General features: G+C 38.9%; 1 protein-coding gene across 2 annotated transcripts in view; it reads right to left on the bottom strand.

Annotated features, from left to right (window-relative positions):
- The window catches only part of SLC30A9 (solute carrier family 30 member 9), a 99,827-nt gene that overhangs the window by 37,239 nt on the left and 43,912 nt on the right, over positions 1-18,676 (bottom strand). For both annotated transcript variants that reach the window (XM_003832225.5, XM_063603759.1), the window contains exons 7-9: positions 14,850-14,908; positions 11,150-11,217; positions 710-812 (exon numbers count right to left, since the gene is read on the bottom strand). In XM_003832225.5, the coding sequence (XP_003832273.1) occupies positions 710-812; positions 11,150-11,217; positions 14,850-14,908 (230 nt within the window). The remainder of the gene's footprint in view (positions 1-709; positions 813-11,149; positions 11,218-14,849; positions 14,909-18,676) is intronic.

The following is an 18,676-nucleotide window of genomic DNA, read 5'->3' as shown; positions in this document are numbered from 1 at the left end:
TCACAGGCTTAATTTTTAACTAATATTGCTCTCCTTGCTCCTTATCTTCATGTTATTTTTATCCTTGTCTTAAATATTCTTATTTTACCTGTGTCTTTCATTGAAGTTCTCCCAAATCAGTTTTTACATAACAGGACTAAAAATAAGTTAAATATTGAAAAGGTATCCTCTTAATATACCACACTCTTTAAAATGTAATAGGATGCACACACAGAAATTTTTATTATATTCTTAGAAAAGTTTTGGTTTCTAGTTTTCACAATTTGGGCCACAGGGGGTTTAAAAGGTATTTTAATTGTATTAATACAAAAATTTTTCTCCATTTGCAAAGCCAAGCAAAGCAATTCAAATTATGAATCTAATGTGAAAGCATTTTAACCAATTACATATGATTTTACATCTTTATTCCAAAAGTTTAAATTCATTGACTATTACAGTCATTGAGAATTCATATTCAGAGACCAGATTTCTGCTCAGTGACTGACAATGTTATACTTCACATTCCATTGTCAGAGGTTCTTAAAGCGTAACAATCTGCTTTAAAATACTATGATTAAATTTCTATGCACTTCATTGCTGAAAAGTAAACTTTTATTTTCTCCCACAAGCCAACTATTGGAATCATTCAGTTTTAAAATAGATCAACTTTTAGATTAAAGCCTACAACTATTACTTTAAAATTGACTTATAAAAAAGCTTTAGTCCTCACCTGATTACAAGTATCAGATAATGAGTGTATAGCTTCTGAGAACATACTTGCTGAACCGGTATAAATCCAGGCAAGAAATTTAAAGAAGCAGTTTAATCCATTGCTAGAAGAGAAAGAGAAAACAATTTAGCATAGGTTTGGACAAAAATTTAAGCCAAAAGCATACTCAATCAGCTGTATACCTCTATACTAGATTCTGCTGAAAGTAAAATTAGGCTAAGCACAATGGCTCACACCTATAATGCCAACATTTTGGGAGGCTGAGGTGGGAGGATGGCTTGAGGACAGGAGTTCAAGACCAGTCTGGGCAACAAAGTAAGACCCCATCTCTACAAAAAATTTTTTAAAAACTTAGTCTGGTGTGGTAGTGCACGCCTTTAGTCCCAGCTACTGGGAGGCTGAGGTGGGAAGATCATCTGAGCCCAGGAGTTTGAGGCTGAAGTGAGCTATGATCGTGCCACTGCACTCCAGCCTAGGCAAGAGAGTGAGACCCCATCGCTAAAACAACAACAACAACAATAACAAAAAAAACAAGTACAATTAAAAGAATCCCTAGCCTTAAAAAACTTTGTTTAGGTAACAAGAGTAAAAATTTGAAAAAATATAGATTATGTACTGTTAAGAGGCATGCTATGTGTAAGCAAATTACTTAAGTATATTTTGAAAACTGGTGAGAAAAGACGGTCTTCTATATGTGGACAAGATAAAATGTAAAAGAAAATTATGTGTTTTAGGTAGATAAAAGCAAATCTGCACCTGATACTGTCCATTGGGCCAGTGTCAAAGGCAAGACTTCAGTGAAAATCTGTTTACTTAAGGAGGCAGATGCAGAGGTGACTCTAAGCAGTCTCAGAGTCATACTAGAAGCAGCTAGATGCCAAAATAAACACAGTTAACTCTGAGGAAACTAGCTGCTCAGATACCAACAGTAATGACTAATATGATTTATCTCAGACGTTATGCTAGTGAGTTACCATGTTATATTACAAGTCTGTTATACAAATATTAACACCCCCATTTTATAAATGAGAGAACTGTATGTCCCCCTTTAGCTACCCTTTTCCCATCTCCTCCACCTCAGATAACTTCTTAAAAACATCATATTTATTCTGTCTGTCACAGTTTTCATCTTATCAATACCACCTACCATTCCATACTACTAAATTCCTGGAAATATTTTAGCATTTCTCTTAACCTCCTGGGAGCATCTGACACTATTTTCTTCTTTTTTTAAACAATGTTTATTTATTTTTTAAATTTATAATTTAAGTTTTGGGATATATGTGCAGAATGTGCAGGTTTGTTACATAGGTATACATGTGCCATGGTGGTGTGCTGCACCCATCAACCCGTCATCTACATTAGGTATTTCTCCTCCTAATGCTATCCCTCCCCTAGCCACCCACCCCCCAATAGGCCCCAGTGTGTGATATTCCCCTCTCTGTGTCCATGTGTTTTCATTGTTCAGCTCTCACTTATGAGTGAGAACATGTGGTGTTTGATTTTCTGTTCTTGTGCTAGTCTGCTGAGAATGATGGTTTCCAGCTTCATCCATGTCCCTGCAAAGGACATGAACTCATCCTTTTTTATGGCTGCATATTATCCCATGGTGTCTATGTGCCACATTTTCTTTATCCAGTCTATCATTGATGGGCATCTGGGTTGGCTCCAAGTCTGCTAATATGAATAGTGCTACAAAAAACATACATGTGCATGTGTCTTTAGAGTAGAATGATTTATAATCTGTTGGATATATACACAGTAATGGGACTGCTGGATCAAATGGTATTTCCGGTTCTAGATCCTGGAGGAATCGCCACACTGTCTTCCACAATGGTTGAACTAATTTACACTCTCACCAACAGTGTAAAAGTGTTCCTATTTCTCCACATCCTCTCCAGCATCTGCTGTTTCCTGACTTTTAAATGATCGCCAATCTAACTGGCGTGAGATAGAATCTCATTGTGGTTTCGATTTGCATTTCTCTAATGACCAGTGATGATAAGCTTTTTTCCATATGTTTGTTGGCTGCATAAATATCTTCTTTTGAGAAGTGTCTGTTCATATCCTTCACCCACTTTTTGATGCAGTTGTTTGTTTTTCTTGTAAATTTGTTTAAGTTCCTTGTAGATTCTGGATATTAGCCCTTTGTCAGCTGGATAGATTGCAAAAATTTTCTCCCATTCTATAGATTACCTGTTCACTCTGATAATAGTTTATTTTGCTGTGCAGAAGTTCTTTAGCTTAATTAGATCCCATTTGTCAATTTTGGCTTTTGTTCCCATTGCTTTTGGTGTGAAAGTCATGAAGTCTTTGCCCATGCCTATGTCCTGAATGGTATTGCCTAGGTTTTCTTCTAGGGTTTTTATGGTTTTAGGTCTTACGTTTAAGTCTTTAATCCATCTTGAGTTAATTTTTGTATAAGGTATAAGGACAGGGTCCAGTTTCAGTTTTCTGCATATGGCTTGCCAGTTTTCCCAGCACCATTTATTAAATCGGGAATCCTTTCCCCATTGCTTTTGTCAGGTTTGTCAAAGATCAGATGGTTGTAGATGTTTGGTGTTATTTTTAAGGCCTCAGTTCTGTTACATTGGTCTATATATCTGTTTTGGTACCAGTACCATGCTGTTTTGGTTACCGCAGCCTTGTAGTATAGTTTGAAGTCAGGCAGCATGATGCCTCCAGCTTTGTTCTTTTTGCTTAGGATTATCTTGGCTATACAGGCTCTTTTTTGGTTCCATATGAAATTTAAAGAAGTTTTTTTTCTAATTCTGTGAAGAAAGTCAATGGTAGCTTGATGGGGATATCATTGATTCCATTAATTACTTTGGGCAGTATGGCCATTTTCATGATATTGATTATTCCTATCCACGAGCATGGAATGTTTTTCCATTTCTTTGTGTCCTCTCTTATTTCCTTGAGCAGTGGTTTGTAGTTCTCCTTGAAGAGGTCCTTCACATCCCTTGTAAGTTGTATTCCTAGGTATTTTATTCTCTTTGTAGCAACTGTGAATGGGAGTTCACTCATGATTTGGCTGTTTGTCTATTATTGGTATATAAGAATGCTTGTGATTTTTGCACATTTGATTTTGTATCCTGAGACTTCGCTCAAGTTGCTTATCAGCTTAAGGAGATTTTGGGCTGAGATTATGGGGTTTTCTAAATATACCATCATGTCATCTGCAAACAGAGACAACTTGACTTCCTCTCTTCCTATTTGAATACCCTTTATTTCTTTCTCTTGCCTGATTGCCCTGGCCAGAGCTTCCAATACTATGTTGAATAGGAGTGGTGAGAGACAGCATCCTTGTCTTGTGCTGGTTTTCAAAGGGAATGCTTCCAGCTACTGCCCATTCAGTATGATACTGGCTGTGGGTTTGTCATAAATAGCTCTTTTTATTTTGAGATACGTTCCGCCAATACCTAGTTTAAGGTGAGAGTTTTTAGCATGAGGTGGTGTTGAATTTTATTGAAGGCCTTTTCTGCATCTACTGAGATAATCATTTGGTTTTTGTATTGGTTCTGTTTATTTAATGGATTACATTTATTATTTTGCATATGTTGATGCATATGTTGAACCAGCCTTGCATCCCAGGGATGAAACCAACTTGATGGTGGTGATAAGTTTTTTGACATGCTGCTGGATTTGCTTTGCCTGTATTTTATTGAGGATTTCTGCATCGATGTTCATCAAGGATTTTGGTCTGAAATTTTCTTTTTTTTGTGTGTCTCTGCCAGGTTTTGGTATCAGGATGATGCTGGCCTCATAAAACGAGTTGAGGAGGAGTCCTTCTTTTCCTATTGTTTGGAATAGTTTCAGAAGAAATGGTACCAGCTCCTCTTTGTACCTCTGGTAGAATTTGGCTGTGAATCCGTCTAGTCCTGGGCTTTTTTTTTTTTTTTTAGTTGATAGGCTATTAATTACTGCCTCAATTTCAGAACTTGTTATTGGTCTACTCAGGGATTCAACTTCTTCCTGGTTTAGTCTTGGGAGGGTGTGTGTGTCCAGGAATTTATCCATTTCTTCTAGATCTTCTAGTTTATTTGCGTAGAGGTGTTTATATTATTCTCTGATGGTACTTTGTATTTCTGTGGGATCAGTGGTGACATCCCCTTTACCATTTTTCATTGTTGTCTATTTGATTCTCCTCTCTTTTCTTTTTTATTAGTCTGGCTAGTGGTCTATGTATTTTGTGAATCTTTTCAAAAAACCAGCTCCTGGATTCACTGGTTTTTTGAAGGGTTTTTTGTGTCTCTATCTCCTTCAGTTCTGCTCTGATCTTAGTTATTTCTTGTCTTCTGCTAGCATTTGAATTTGTTTACTCTTGTTTCTCTAGTTCTTTTCATTGTGATGTTAGGGTATCGATTTTAGATCTTTCCGACTTTCTCCTGTGGGTATTTAGTGCTATAAATTTCCCTCTAAACACTGCTTTAGCTATATTCCAGAGATTCTGGTACACTGTGTCTTTGTTCTCATTGGTGTCAAGGAACTTATTTATTTCTGCCTTAATTTAGTTATTTACCCAGTAGTCACTCAGAAGCAGGTTGTTCAGTTTCCATGTAGTTGCGCGGTTTTGAGTGAGTTTCTTAATCTTGAGTTCTCATTTGATTGCACTGTGGTCTGAGAGACTGTTTTGATTTCTGTTCTTCTGCATTTGCTGAGGAGTGTTTTACATCCAATTATGTGGTCAATATTAGAATAAGAGTGACAGGGTGCTGAGAAGAATGTAAATTCTGTTGACTTGGGGTTGAGAGTTCTGTAGATGTCTATTAGTCTGCTTGGTCCAGAGCTGAGTTCAAGTCCTGAATATCCTTGTTAATTTTCTGTCTTGTTGATCTGTCTAATATTGACAATGAGGGGTTAAAGTGTCCCACTATTCCTGTGTGGGAGTCTAAGTCTCTTTGTAGGTCTCTAAGAACTTGCTTTATGAATCTGGGTGCTCCTCTATTGGGTGCATATATATTTAGGATAGTTAGCTCTTCTTGTTGCATTGATCCCTTTACCGCTATGTAATGACCTTTGTCTTTTTTGATCTTTGTCGGTTTAAAATCTTTTTTGTCAGAGACTAGGATTGCAACCCTGCTTTTTTTTTTTTTTTTTTTTGCTTTCCTTTTACTTGGTAAATATTCCTCCATCCCTTTATTTTGAGCCTATGTGTGTCTTTGCACGTCAGATGGGTCTCCTGCATGCAGCACACCAATGGGTCTTGACTCTTTATCCAATTTGCCAGTCTGTGTCTTTTAACAGGGGCATTTAGCCTGTTTCTATTTAAGGTTAATATTGTTATGTGTGAATCTGATCCTGTCATTATGATGCTAGTTGGTTATTTTGCTCATTAGTTGATGCAGTTTCTTTATAGTGTCAATGGTCTTTACAATTTGGTATGTTTTTGCAGTGGCTGGTACCAGTTTTTCCTTTCCATATTTAGTACTTCCTTCAGGAGCTCTTGTAAGTCAGGACTGGTGGTTATAAAATCTCTCAACATTTGCTTGTCTTTTCTTCTCCTTCGCTTATGAAGCTTAGTTTGGCTGGATATGAAATTCTGGGTTAAAAATTCTTTTCTTTAAGAATGTTGAATATTGGCCCCCACTCTCTTCTGGCTTGTAGGGTTTCTGCAGAGAGATCTGCTGTTAGTCTGGTGGGCTTCCCTTTTTGGGTAACCCGACCTTTCTCTCTGGCTGCCCTTAACATTTTTTCCTTCAATTCAACCTTGGTGAATCTGATGATTATGTGACTTGAGGTTGCTCTTCTCGAGGACTGTCTTTGTGGTGTTCTCTGTATTTCCTGAATTTGAATATTAGCCTGTCTTGCTAGGTTGGGGAAGTTCTCCTGGATAATCTCCTGAAGAGTGTTTTCCAACTTGGTTCCATTCTCCCAGTCACTTTCAGGTACACCAACCAAATGTGGGTTTGGTCTTTTCACATAGTCCCATCTTTCTTGCAGGCTTTGTTCATTCTTTTTCATTTTTTTCTCTAATCTTACCTTCATGCTTTATTTCATTAAGTTGATCTTCAATCTCTTATATCCTTTCTTCCACTTGATTTATTTGGCTATTGATACTTGTGTATGCTTCACAAAGTTCTCATGCTGTGTTTTTCAGCTCCGTCAGGTCATTTATGTTCTTCTCTAAACTGGTTATTCTAGTTAGCAATTTATCTTACCTTTTTTCAAGGTTCTTAGCTTTCTTGCGTTGGGTTGGAACATGCTCCTTTAGCTTGGAGGAGTTTGTTATTACTCACTTTCTGAAGCCTACTTCGTCAAACTCATTCTCCGTCCAGTTTTGTTCCCTTGCTGGCGAGGAGTTGTGATCCTTTGGAGGAGAAGAGGTGTTCTGGTTTTTGGAATTTTCAGCCTTTTTGCACTGGTTTTTCCTCATCTTCGTGGATTTATCTGCCTTTGGTCTTTGATGTTGGTGACTTTTGGATGGGGTTTTTGTGTGGACATCCTTTTTGTTGATGTTGATGCTATTCCTTTCTGTTTGTTAGTTTTCTTTCTAACAGTCAGGCCCCTCTGCTGCAGGTCTGCTGGAGTTTGCTGGAGGTCCACTCCAGACCCTGTTTACCTGGGTATCAACTGCAGGGGCTGCAGAACAGCAAAGATTGCTGCCTGTTCCTTCCTCTGGAGGCTTCATCCCAGAGGAGCACCTGCCAGATGTCAGCTGGAGCTCTCCTGTATGAGGTGTCTGTTGATCCCTGCTGGGAGGTATCTCCCCATCAGGAGGCATGGGGGTCAAGGACCCACTTGAGGAGGCAGTCTGTCCCTTAGCAGACCTCGAGCGCTGTGCTGGGAGATCCGCTGCTCTCTTCAGAGCCAGCAGACAGGAACGTTTAAGTCTGCTGAAGCTGTGCCCACAGCCGCCCCTACCCCCAAGTTTTCTGTCCCAGAGAGATGAGAGTTTTATCTATAAGCCCCTGACCGGGCCTGCTGGGCCTTTCTTTCAGTGATGCCCTGCCCAGAGAGGAGGAATCTAGAGAGGCAGTCTGGCTACAGTGGCTTTGCTGAGCTACGTTGGGCTCTGTCCAGTTCGAACTTCCTGATGGCTTTGTTTACACTGTGAGGGGAAAACTGCCTACTCAAGCCTCAGTAATGGTGGTCCCCAACCCCCACTCCCCCAACACACACCAAACTCAAGCATCCCATGTCAACTTCAGATGGCTGTGCTGGCAGCCAGAATTTCAAGCCAGTGGATCTTAGCTTTCTGGGCTCTCTGGAGGTGGGATCTGCTGAGCTAGACCACTTAGCTCCCTGGTTTCAGCCCCCTTTCCAAGGGAGTAAAAGGTTCTGTCTCACTGGCATTTGAGGCACCACTGGAGTATGAAAAAAAACTAGTCTAGCTAGCTTGGTGTCTGCCCAAATGGCCGCCCAGTTTTGTGCTTGAAACCCAAGGCCCTGGCGGTGTAGGCACCTGAGGGAATCTCCTGGTCTGCGGGTTGTGAAGACCATGGGAAAAGCGTAGTATCTGGGCTGGAATGCACCGTTCCTCACAGCACAGTCCCTCATGGCTTCCCTTGGCTAGGGGAGGGAGTTCCCCGACCCCTTGCACTTCCCCGGTGAGGCAATGCCCCACCCTGCTTCGGGTCACCCTCCATGGGCTGCACCCACTGTCTGACCAGTCCCAATGAGATGAGCCAGGTACCTCAGCTGGAAATGCAGAAGTTATCCACCTTCTGCATGGATCTCACTAGGAGCTGCAGACAGGATCTGTTCCTATCCAGCCATCTTGCCCGCCACCCCCTAACTGGCTATTTATTTTTTAAAGACAGGGTCTTGTTCTTGCCCACGTTGGAGTGCAGTGGTATAATCACACCTTACTGTAACCTTAAACTCCTGGGCTCAAATGATTCTCCTGCCTCAGCTTCCTGAGTAGGTCTACAGGCGCACATCACCCACCATGCCCAGCTAATTAAAAAAATTTTTTGTAGGTACAAGGTCTCACTATGTTGCCCAAGGTGGTCTGAAATTCCTGAGCTCAAGTAATCCTCCTGCCTCAGCCTCCCAAAGTGCTGGGATTCCAGGTGTGCACCTGTACCAGGCCTGCTATTTCCTTAAAACATGTGTGCCTGTAGTCCCAGCTACTCAGGAGGCTGAGGCAAGGAGAATCGCTTGAACCTGGGAGGCGGAGGTTGCAGTGAGCCAAGATTGCACCACTGCACTCCAGCCTGGCGACAGAGTGAGATTCCGTCTCACAAAAAAAAAAACAAACGGTTCTTCCCTTGGCTTTCTTGACACTCCTTGATATGGTTTGGCTCTGTGTCTCCCACAAAATCTCATCTTGTAGCTCCTATAATTCCCACATGTTTTGGGAGGGACGCAGTGGCAGATGACTGAAGCATGAGGGTGGGTCTTTCCCATGTTGTTCTTGTGATAGTGAATGAGCTCACGAGATGTGACGGTTTTTAAAAATGGGAGTTACCCTGCACAAGCTCTATTTGCCTGCTGCCATCCATGTAAGACATAACTTGCTCCTCCTTGCCTTCCACCATGATTGTGAGGCTTCCCTAGCCACGGGAACTGTAAGACCAATTAAACCTCTTTCTTTTGTAAATTGCCCAGTCTTGGGTATGTCTTTATCAGCAGCGTGAAAAGGGACTAATACACTCCTGGTTTTCTTTCTACTTTTCTCCTTACTCCTCCTCAATCTCCTCTGCAGGCACTTTTTCCTCCACCTTTTTCTTTTTTTTTTTTTTTTTTGAGACAGAGTCTGGCTCTGTCGCCCAGACTGGAGTGCAGTGGCGCAATCTTGGCTCACTGCAAGCTCCACCTCCCGGGTTCACACCATTCTCCTGCCTCAGCCTCTCGAGTAGCTGGGACTACAGGCGCCCACCACTACGCCCAGCTAATTTTTTGTATTTTTAGTAGAGACGGGGTTTCACCGTGTTAGCCAGGATGGTCTCAGTCTCCTGACCTCGGATCACGAGGTCTCCCAAAGCCTCCACCTTTTTCTTAATGTTAACATTCTTCAAGGAATTTTTCCTGAGGACTTTCTATTCCTGATGCTATATATACATACATTCCTCAGGTGATCTTTACTTTTATGGCTTTAGTTATCATCTATATACTAAAAACTATCAAACCTCTAACTCAGATTTCTCTCCTGAGCTTCAGACCAATATATATTAACAATAATACTTCTTAAGTACATATCTTAGAGCAGGTACTATGTTAAGCACTTTTCACACATACATCCCTCCAATGAGAAAAGCTATAATCACTATCCCTGTATTACTGGTGAAAAGAACCCTGTTGACTATCTCCACCTGGGTGCCCTAAACATACCACCAGCTCAAAAATGAACTCATCATTTTCTCTGCTCCCACCCTGCTCCTCCTTCCAGTACTCTCCTCAGTGAATGGTACATTATTTACACAATTGTACAGCCAGAAACCTGGTCACTATCCTTGAACATACTTTCTAAGAAGTTGAAACTGTCTATGTCCATCTGTACCACCACTATTGTAGTTATGACAGCATTATTCCTTGTCAGTATTATAAATGTCTTCCTCTAGTTTAGTGTCCCTCCAATCCTTAAAGAATTATGTATTATATCTTTATATTTTCATATCCTATCACACTATCTGATACATATTTTACATATATATATTTAAGAATAAAAGAACTAATGAATTATTGAATGATTTCATACATCCTAAAATAGATTAGTCAGAAAAACAGACAAAAGGTGAACAAAACAATAGGAATCAAGAAGATAGAGGGAAAAAGGGGAAGGCAAGGCCGGGCTCAGTGGCTCACACCTGTAATCCCAGCACTTTGGGAGGCCGAGGTGGGCAGATCACGAGGTCAGGAGACTGAGACCATCCTGGCCAACGTAGTGAAACCCCATCTCTACTAAAAATACAAAAATTAGCTGGGCATGATGGCGCGCGCCTATAATCCTAGCTACTTGGGAGGCTGTTGCAGGAGAATGGCTTGAACCCGGGAGGCAGAGATTGCAGTGAGCTGAGATTGCGCCACTGCACTCCAGCCTGGCGACAGAGCAAGACTCTGTCTCAAAAAAAAAAAAAAAAAAGAAGAGGCAAAAATAACAAGAACAAATAATTATGTTCTTCCAAGATAAGTGGAACAAAGATAATAAGCACAAAGATATTCTTCAGTAGCTGTAACCCAGGTTGGTTTAGCTAACTTCTTTAAAACAGACTTCTATCAACTCCAATAAAAACAAGAAAGGATTTTCAGGTAGCAACTATTCTTAGATCTAACTACATCAAAAATATACAGAGAATGAGCATGGTTATCTATATGAATTCATGCTCTTTCCCCACCACTTTACTGACAATAATAAAGACTTATTCAATTTCCTCCTAAAACAAAATAAACCTCAAACTCTATAGCTAGCTACCATGTAATAAATTTACATATTTAAGGATATACATATTTAAAAGAATATATTCTATTTCACAAAGTTTATTTTTCAGTACTTACATGCAAATTGCAACCATCACCACTTTTCCTGGTCCCTTAAAAAACACTGATGCTGTTCTGGAGCGTGGCTGTAAAAAAACAAAAACTTTTTTTAATACCTCCAAAATTTTGCAGAGAAGCACCATAACTGGTAGCTTTGACAGACCAGAACATTTTCCTCTATCAAAACTTCTGAATTAGATTTACTTATTTTTCTCTAGAAGTTCTTGTTTAGAAAGTGGAAAGATTAAAACCGAAAGCATATCTGGGTCTCTTTCCAGAAACTTGTTTGTTTTGTTTCCTTGTAATTCATGTCCTGCCTACTTCCAGAAAGGATCTGAGCTGGCTACATAAAAACTAGTAATAAAGTAGAAAAATGCACTGTGCTGAAATTCATATGCTCTAAGAATGTGTGAAATCAGACACCCAAAATTCTGTATTGACCTGCCTTCAGAGCTAAGAGAAGGAACTACACAGGGATAAACCTTGTCCATGTGATCTCAACTTTTACTTCGATTTGTAAGCCATAAACTCTGACTATGGGTCTAGATTTCTGAATTATACTGTTTATTGATAACAAACAGAATGTATGTTTTATTAAAATAAGAATATATTGTATTATTTGGATGAATAGAGAAAAAACTCAATGAAATTATTATGGGAACAATAGAATGCTGCTTACGGTGAAAAATAAGATTTCTTTAGAAGAAAGGTTTGGGAACTCATGGGAGGGGCAAAACAGGGAAAGGAAATGAGATCTTTAAGATCAGAATAAGAAATAATAAGAAAAATAAGGAAAAAGATTCACTCGGCCCAAACCACTCTAATAAAGAAGGCTGTAGAAAACGGGAAGATGTGTTGGTAGAAACTAGAAATAATGATAAGGCCCAAGGAACTCTAACAAGAGAATAAAAATCTAGAAAAACAAGAGATCACAAGGAGCCAGGATCCACAACCTGCTTGGGAAGCTTCCTGTAAAAGCTACTCAAAAATTCCATAATCAGGCCGGGCGCAGTGGCTCACGCTTGTAATCCTAGCACTTTGAGAGGCCAAGATGGGCAGACTGCTTGAGCTCAGGAGTTTGAGACCAGTGTGGACAACATGGTAAAACCCCGTCTCTACTAAAATACAAAAAAATCAGCCGGGTGTGGTAGTGGGTGCCCGTAATCCCAGCTACTCAGGAGGCTGAGGCATGAGAATCTCTTGAACCTGGGAGGCAGAGGTTGCAGTGAGCTGAGATCGTGGGCAACACAGCAATACTCTGTCTCAAAAATAAAATAAAATAAAATATTAAAAAATTCCATAATCAGAGCAATTGGAGAACTGCCCCTTTTTGAAGACCAGGACAGCAAAATGTTAGAAATTAATGAAACTGGATAGCCAATATCTATTTTTTCTATTTTTATATATCTTTGAGAACATTCACAATAAACAAGGTTCTTTAATATTGGGACAAGTACAGAAAATTTGGATAGATTTCAGAGAGAACTACCAGGAAAAGGAGCATAAATTGTTCAAAGCATTATTGGTGCATTTCAAGGTGATACTATTGTGGAGTTAAATATATTAAGCAGAGATAAAGGTACTTCCAATTCTCTGAAGTACTATATCAAGAAACCCATGAATTAGAACTAGAAGGGAAGGCATGGGAAAGTAGAAATGTATTAAAGGGGAAATTATTATATAAGAAATTAAATACCAGAGGAGCAGACCCAGAACACTGTGATTTCATATATCTCATTATTGGAGTTCTCATGAGATAAGAATATATTGGAAAAACAAGTGTCTGGGTCAGAAATAACAAAAAAAAAAAAAAAAAGAAGGCATTTAATTTTTGCAAACAGGATTAGCCCTATGTTTTAGAGAAGGAAAGCAACCATCTTCAGTGAAAGAACAACCATTCCTAAAGGGAACAGGGGTACAGTAGAGGGAAATGAAATACTAGTTTTATCCTAATGTCCCAGCAAAAAAACGTTGTAATAGCAAAAAAAAAAATCAATTCAAAACATGGAATATTCAAAAGCTGACCAGTATTAATCTTCTGAAGTAACAAAGATTTCTTAAGTCAACAGCTACTATTAGAAAATCTGGTGAGGATGATTCTCCATGTGAAACAGATGTGAAGGCGAGGAGTGAATCTTCCCAGGAGGCAGGTCTCACCAGCCTAAGTTATCCCAGCACGAGAGGCAATGGCAATAGCCCTTGAGGCATGAGAGTGAAAATGCTGGCTCATAAGACATATGAAGGCTCTACCAGAGGAGAGTCCACATCTTCAGGGCAGTACTGGGGTGCCAGAAATGCAGGGATCAAAGGGGAAATGGAAATTAAGAGGTCTTGAAGATAATAAATGGAAAAGGAAAGCATATCAAATAAGATTTGGCTAAAATTATCATCACTGCCAATGTCTAAACTTTGCAAAATGGGTGCAATGTCTCAAATGCCACCAGAGAGAAGAAAATGTGCATAGGTAGCCTTTTATCCAAATATGACATTAACTTCTTGATAGGAGATTCCTCCCAGCCAAGTTTAAATGGAAAGTCAACTTGGCCATAGACTGCTTGGCATCTTAAAGGTGCTGGGGACTTTGGTAAGTCATTTCAGTGGGGTGGTGGGGTTGAAAGCCCAATTGGATTAGGTTCAGGAGAAAATAAGAGGTAGAACAGTAGAGGCAAACTTTCTACATGTGTCCCAATATTAATTTCCTTCTAGTAGGAAGGAAAGCAGAGTATTTTGTCACATGTGTAGATAAGTTAGTAAATTTGGTGATGAAAAAGATGAGGTACTTTTATGAAATTACACCTATTTTTTCAATAAAATATGAAGCAAAGTCAACAGCTGAAGAGTAAAGAGTGAGGCTGTTGGGAAGAAAGAAAAAGATACGTAATAGCTATTTCAAAGAGTGGGAAGGTGAACATACTCTGTAAGTTTAGTAAGACTGTCAAATAATATTGAGTATCCATTGATTTTGTATAGTCATATAAGGAAGAAAGAACAATCACACTGGCTGTGTAATTTTCTTCTCCAAGGGCTAAGCTTCTTGGATACAAGCACAGAGTTGGCAGTCTGAATGTTGAACCAGAGTTAGGAGCAGAAAGAGAGAGGCTAAAGAAAATTAAGAGTGTGTATGACAGATATAAATCTCACTAAAACCTAAGAAAATAAAGTCTTCCTCATCTATATCTACATGCTTAAGGTTCATAACATGGTTATGACTTTAAAGAAAACTTATGTACAAATGTTTTAAATTTCAAGAAAATCAGGCCGGGCACGGTGGCTCACGCTTGTAATCCCAACACTTTGGGAGGCCGAGGCAGGTGCATCACCTGAGGTCAGGAGTTCAAGACCCGCCTAGCCAACATGGTGAAACTCTGTCTCTACTAAAAACACAAAAATTAACTGGGTATGGTGGCATGCCTGTGGTCCCAGCTGCTCGGGAGGCTGAGGCAGGAGAATTGCTCAAACCTGGGAGGCGGAGATTGCAGTGAGCCGAGATTACACTACTGCACTCCAGCCTGGGCAACAAGAGCAAAACTCTGTCTCAAAAAAAAAAAAAAAAGAAAATCAGACGGAAATGAATGAATTGACTATAATTCAGTGAACTACAATGTACTCAAGAAAATCTTAGATTGAGATCACAGACATGCTAGAATTTTACAATGGACTGGTATTAGAATTTTGCTGTGCAACACAAACACACACATTATTACAAAGATATCCTTACCTTGGTATTTCCCAAGAAATCTCTGTATTCTCTTAATATTTTTTGGTTTCTAAATAGCCCTGTAAGAATAACAAAATAAATTTAGGTCATAGATATTCTTACCAGTCACAGTTTAGATTAACATGATATTCTCTTCAGGACTATGTTAAATATGCGCTACTAGCTAACAGCAAAAATATTAAGTTATAAAAAATTTGGATTCGTAAACTGATTAAAAAATGGGGAGAGGATTTCAACAGACATTTCTCCAAAGATTATATAGAAACCACCAACAAGCATATGGAAAGATACTCAACATCACTAATCATCAGAGAAATACATATGAAAACCACAATGAGATATCACCTCACATCCATTAGGATGGCTACTATTAAAAAAACAAGAAACAGAAAATAACAAGGATTGGCAATGTGTCAAAACTGGAACCTTTTTGCACTGATGGTAGGAATGTAAAATGGTGCAATTGTTATGGAAAAAAATATGAAGGTTCCTAAAAAAAATTTTAACATAGAATTACCATATAATCCAGGAATCCTACTTCTGGACATACGTCCAAAGAATAGCAAGTGGGGCCTCAAAAAGCTATTTACATGCCCATGTTCATAGCAGCAGTACTCACAACAGTCAAGAGGTGAAGCAACCCAAATGTCCATGGATGGATGAATGAATGGATAAACAAAATGTGGTATATACATATGATGATGGAGTATTATTTAGCCTTGAAAAAGGAAATCCTGTCACATGCAACAACATGGATAAACCTTGACGACACTATGCTAAGTGAAATAAGCCCATCTCAAAAGGACATACACTGTATGACTCCACTTATATGAGGTATCTAAAGTATTCAAATTAATAGAAACAAAAAGCAGAATGGTGGTTGCCAGGGACCGGGGGGTGGCAGGGAAATGGAGGGTAGTTATTTAATGGGTATAGTGTTTCAGTTTTGCAATATGAAAAACCTCTGAAGATCTGTTTCACAACAATGTGAATATACTTACACACTTATGAACTGTACCTTTAAAAATGGTTAAGATGGTAAATTTTGGGCTATGCGTTTTTTACAATAAAAAAGGAGGCAGGAAAATCTGGATTTGCAATGAGATAAAGACAGTTTGGTAAGATTCTTTTCTCAATATTACCTTTATAAAAGTTAACTAAGCCTGATACAAAAACAAGTCCTTCATTTTTACCTCAAAGTTGAAAAATATGAGAGAGTATTTTTCTATTACTGTGTTTTCTCAAATTTTTGTATTACAAAAAATTCCTTTAACTTTTATTTACAAGGCTTCTCATGGTATCGTTTTAATAGCAAAACACTAGAAACGTCCTATGGGCGAATGATTGAATACATTACGGTATATCAAAAAACAGAGTATTATAAAATAAATGAAGAAATGTCTTTATTTACCGCTATAGCATAGTCCTCATGACAGAGTTAAGTAAAAAAAGCAAGAGCAGCCGGGCACGGTGGCTCATGCCTGTAATCCCAGCACTTTGGGAGGCCAAGGCGGGCGGATCACAAGGTCAGATCATCAAGACCATCCTGGCTAACATGGTGAAACCCCGTCTCTACTAAAAATACAAAAAATTAGCCAGGCATGGTGGCATGTGCCTGTAGTCCCAGCTACTTGAGAAGTTGAGGCAGGAGAATTGCTTGAACCCAGGAGGCGGAGGTTGCAGTGAGCCAAGATCGTGCCACTGCACTCCAGCCTGGGCCACAGAGCGAGACTCCACCTCAAAAAAAAAACCAAGAGCAGAAAGTATGTATAGTATGCCTTATTTATGAAGGGTATGGCGTTTAATACAAATGTGTATGTTTTTTTTTTAAATATTATTTTTATTTTTAAATTTTTGGTAAGGAAAATGGTCTCGCTAATGTTGCCCAGGCTGGTCTCAAACTCCTGGTCTCAAGTGATCCTCCCACCTCAGCCTCCCAAAGTCCCGGGATTATAGGCATGAGCCATGGAGCCTGGCTTTATTTTCTTATATTTTAAGTATTAAAAAAAAACCCAAAAACTTTAAAACAGTTACTTATACAAGAGAGAGGACTTAACAGTGGAAAGGACAGAGATGGAAGCTAGAGTTCTCTGAAATATCTGTTCTGTAGGTTTGACTAAGAAATCATGTAAATTTTTAGGCAATTATAAAATAAAAACAAAATTATTTTTAAAAATCAGAAGCAAAATGAAACAAATGAGCCTAACTGTATATCTACTGATGATATTTCTATATAGAAAAATTTTAAGTGACTTTAACACACAGAAATTGAACTATACATCTCTAGTGGGATATATATACTAAAGATAAAAAGAAAAGCAAAGAAATCTTAAATTACATTGTTAGTATTAATACTGCTATTTGAAACTACACTTTATTCTCTGTGTGTGTAGAGACATAGAATAAATCAAGTATGTAATTACTTTAACTTGATTTTATTTTCCAGTAAAAAGAAAAGTGACTCCTTTTAGAAATAGTTGATTACCAACCCAGGACAGGAAACGTACAAGATGAATCTGAAATATATTATTCCTGAAAGTAAGGACGCCATGATACTAGAGTTATGACAAAGGGACTTAGGAGCCAACTGAGGTGCTTCCATTGACCAACATTAGAACAGTTTGAGCACTGCTACTTTGTTCTTTCCTTGCATATCTTCTTCTCCCTCTTCCCTCTTCCTTGATCTTCCTATCCCACTGCTCCCCTCCTGGTAATGAACTCCTATACTCTCAAGAAACTCTCTCCATCCCTTTTCTTCCTGGGTTATTGACCATAATTGTCTCACAATTTCCACTTTGAAATTTTGCCAACTCATCTGGAGAAGGAAATATTGTCATTTCTAAGCCTTGGTCCTGTGCAGAACTGAGACAGTCAAATAATTTAGAATCCTCCTAAATATTTATACTCCAAGGCTTCTAGTTACATCCTTCCAGTTTCATGGCTTCTTTCCAGGTTACTAATAACAAAAATAAATAAAATGGGGTGGAATCCTAACGAAACCATTGAAATAGGGTTGGCAAACTTTTTTCGAAGAGGGCTGGTGACATGGTTTGGACCTGTGTCCCCATCCAAATCTCATGTCAAAATGAAATCCAATTGTTGGAGGTGGGGCCTGGTGGGGGGGTAACTGGGTCATGGGGGTGAATTCTCATGAATGATTTAGCAATATCCCTCTTGGTACTGTCCTCACGACTGGTGAGTTCGTTCTCATGAAATCTGGTCATTTAAAAGTGTGAGGCACCTCCCCCATCTCTCTCTTGCTCCTGCTATGTAAGATACCTGCTCCATCTTTGCCTTCCGCCAAGACTGGAAGCTTCCTGAGGCTCCCCAGAAGCTTCTATGCTTTCTATATAGCCTGCAGAACTGTGAGCTAATTAAACCTCTTTTCTTTATAAATCACCCAGTCTCAGGTATTTCTTTATAGCAATACGAGAACTGACTAAACAGCTAGATAGCAAATATTTCATGCTTTGGAGGCCAAGAGGTAATATAAAGGACATGATGAAGGTATAGCAAGAAATAACTACAAATTTCCATGAAATTTTTTGACAAAATTTAAAATATAATAAAAATATGTGAGTGCAATTCTTTGTAATACAGGTCTACTAATGAGAAGAACAGAATTCTTTTTGGGGGGATAGGATAAAATATTTCACTTAATTGGGATTCAGTTAGTATTCCTTATCATCAAAATTAATTGCAAATGTTCATCTATTGATGATGATCTGATATTTTACTATTTCATATTCAAAATCTTATAGATAGGTACTGCCAAATGCTGATATAAATCTATAAACATAATTTTAAATAACTATATTCATTGCTTT

This window comes from Pan paniscus, chromosome 3 (assembly GCF_029289425.2).
Source record: "Pan paniscus chromosome 3, NHGRI_mPanPan1-v2.0_pri, whole genome shotgun sequence".
NCBI lineage: Eukaryota > Metazoa > Chordata > Mammalia > Primates > Hominidae > Pan > Pan paniscus.
This window is presented reverse-complemented; position numbering and strand designations above follow the sequence as displayed.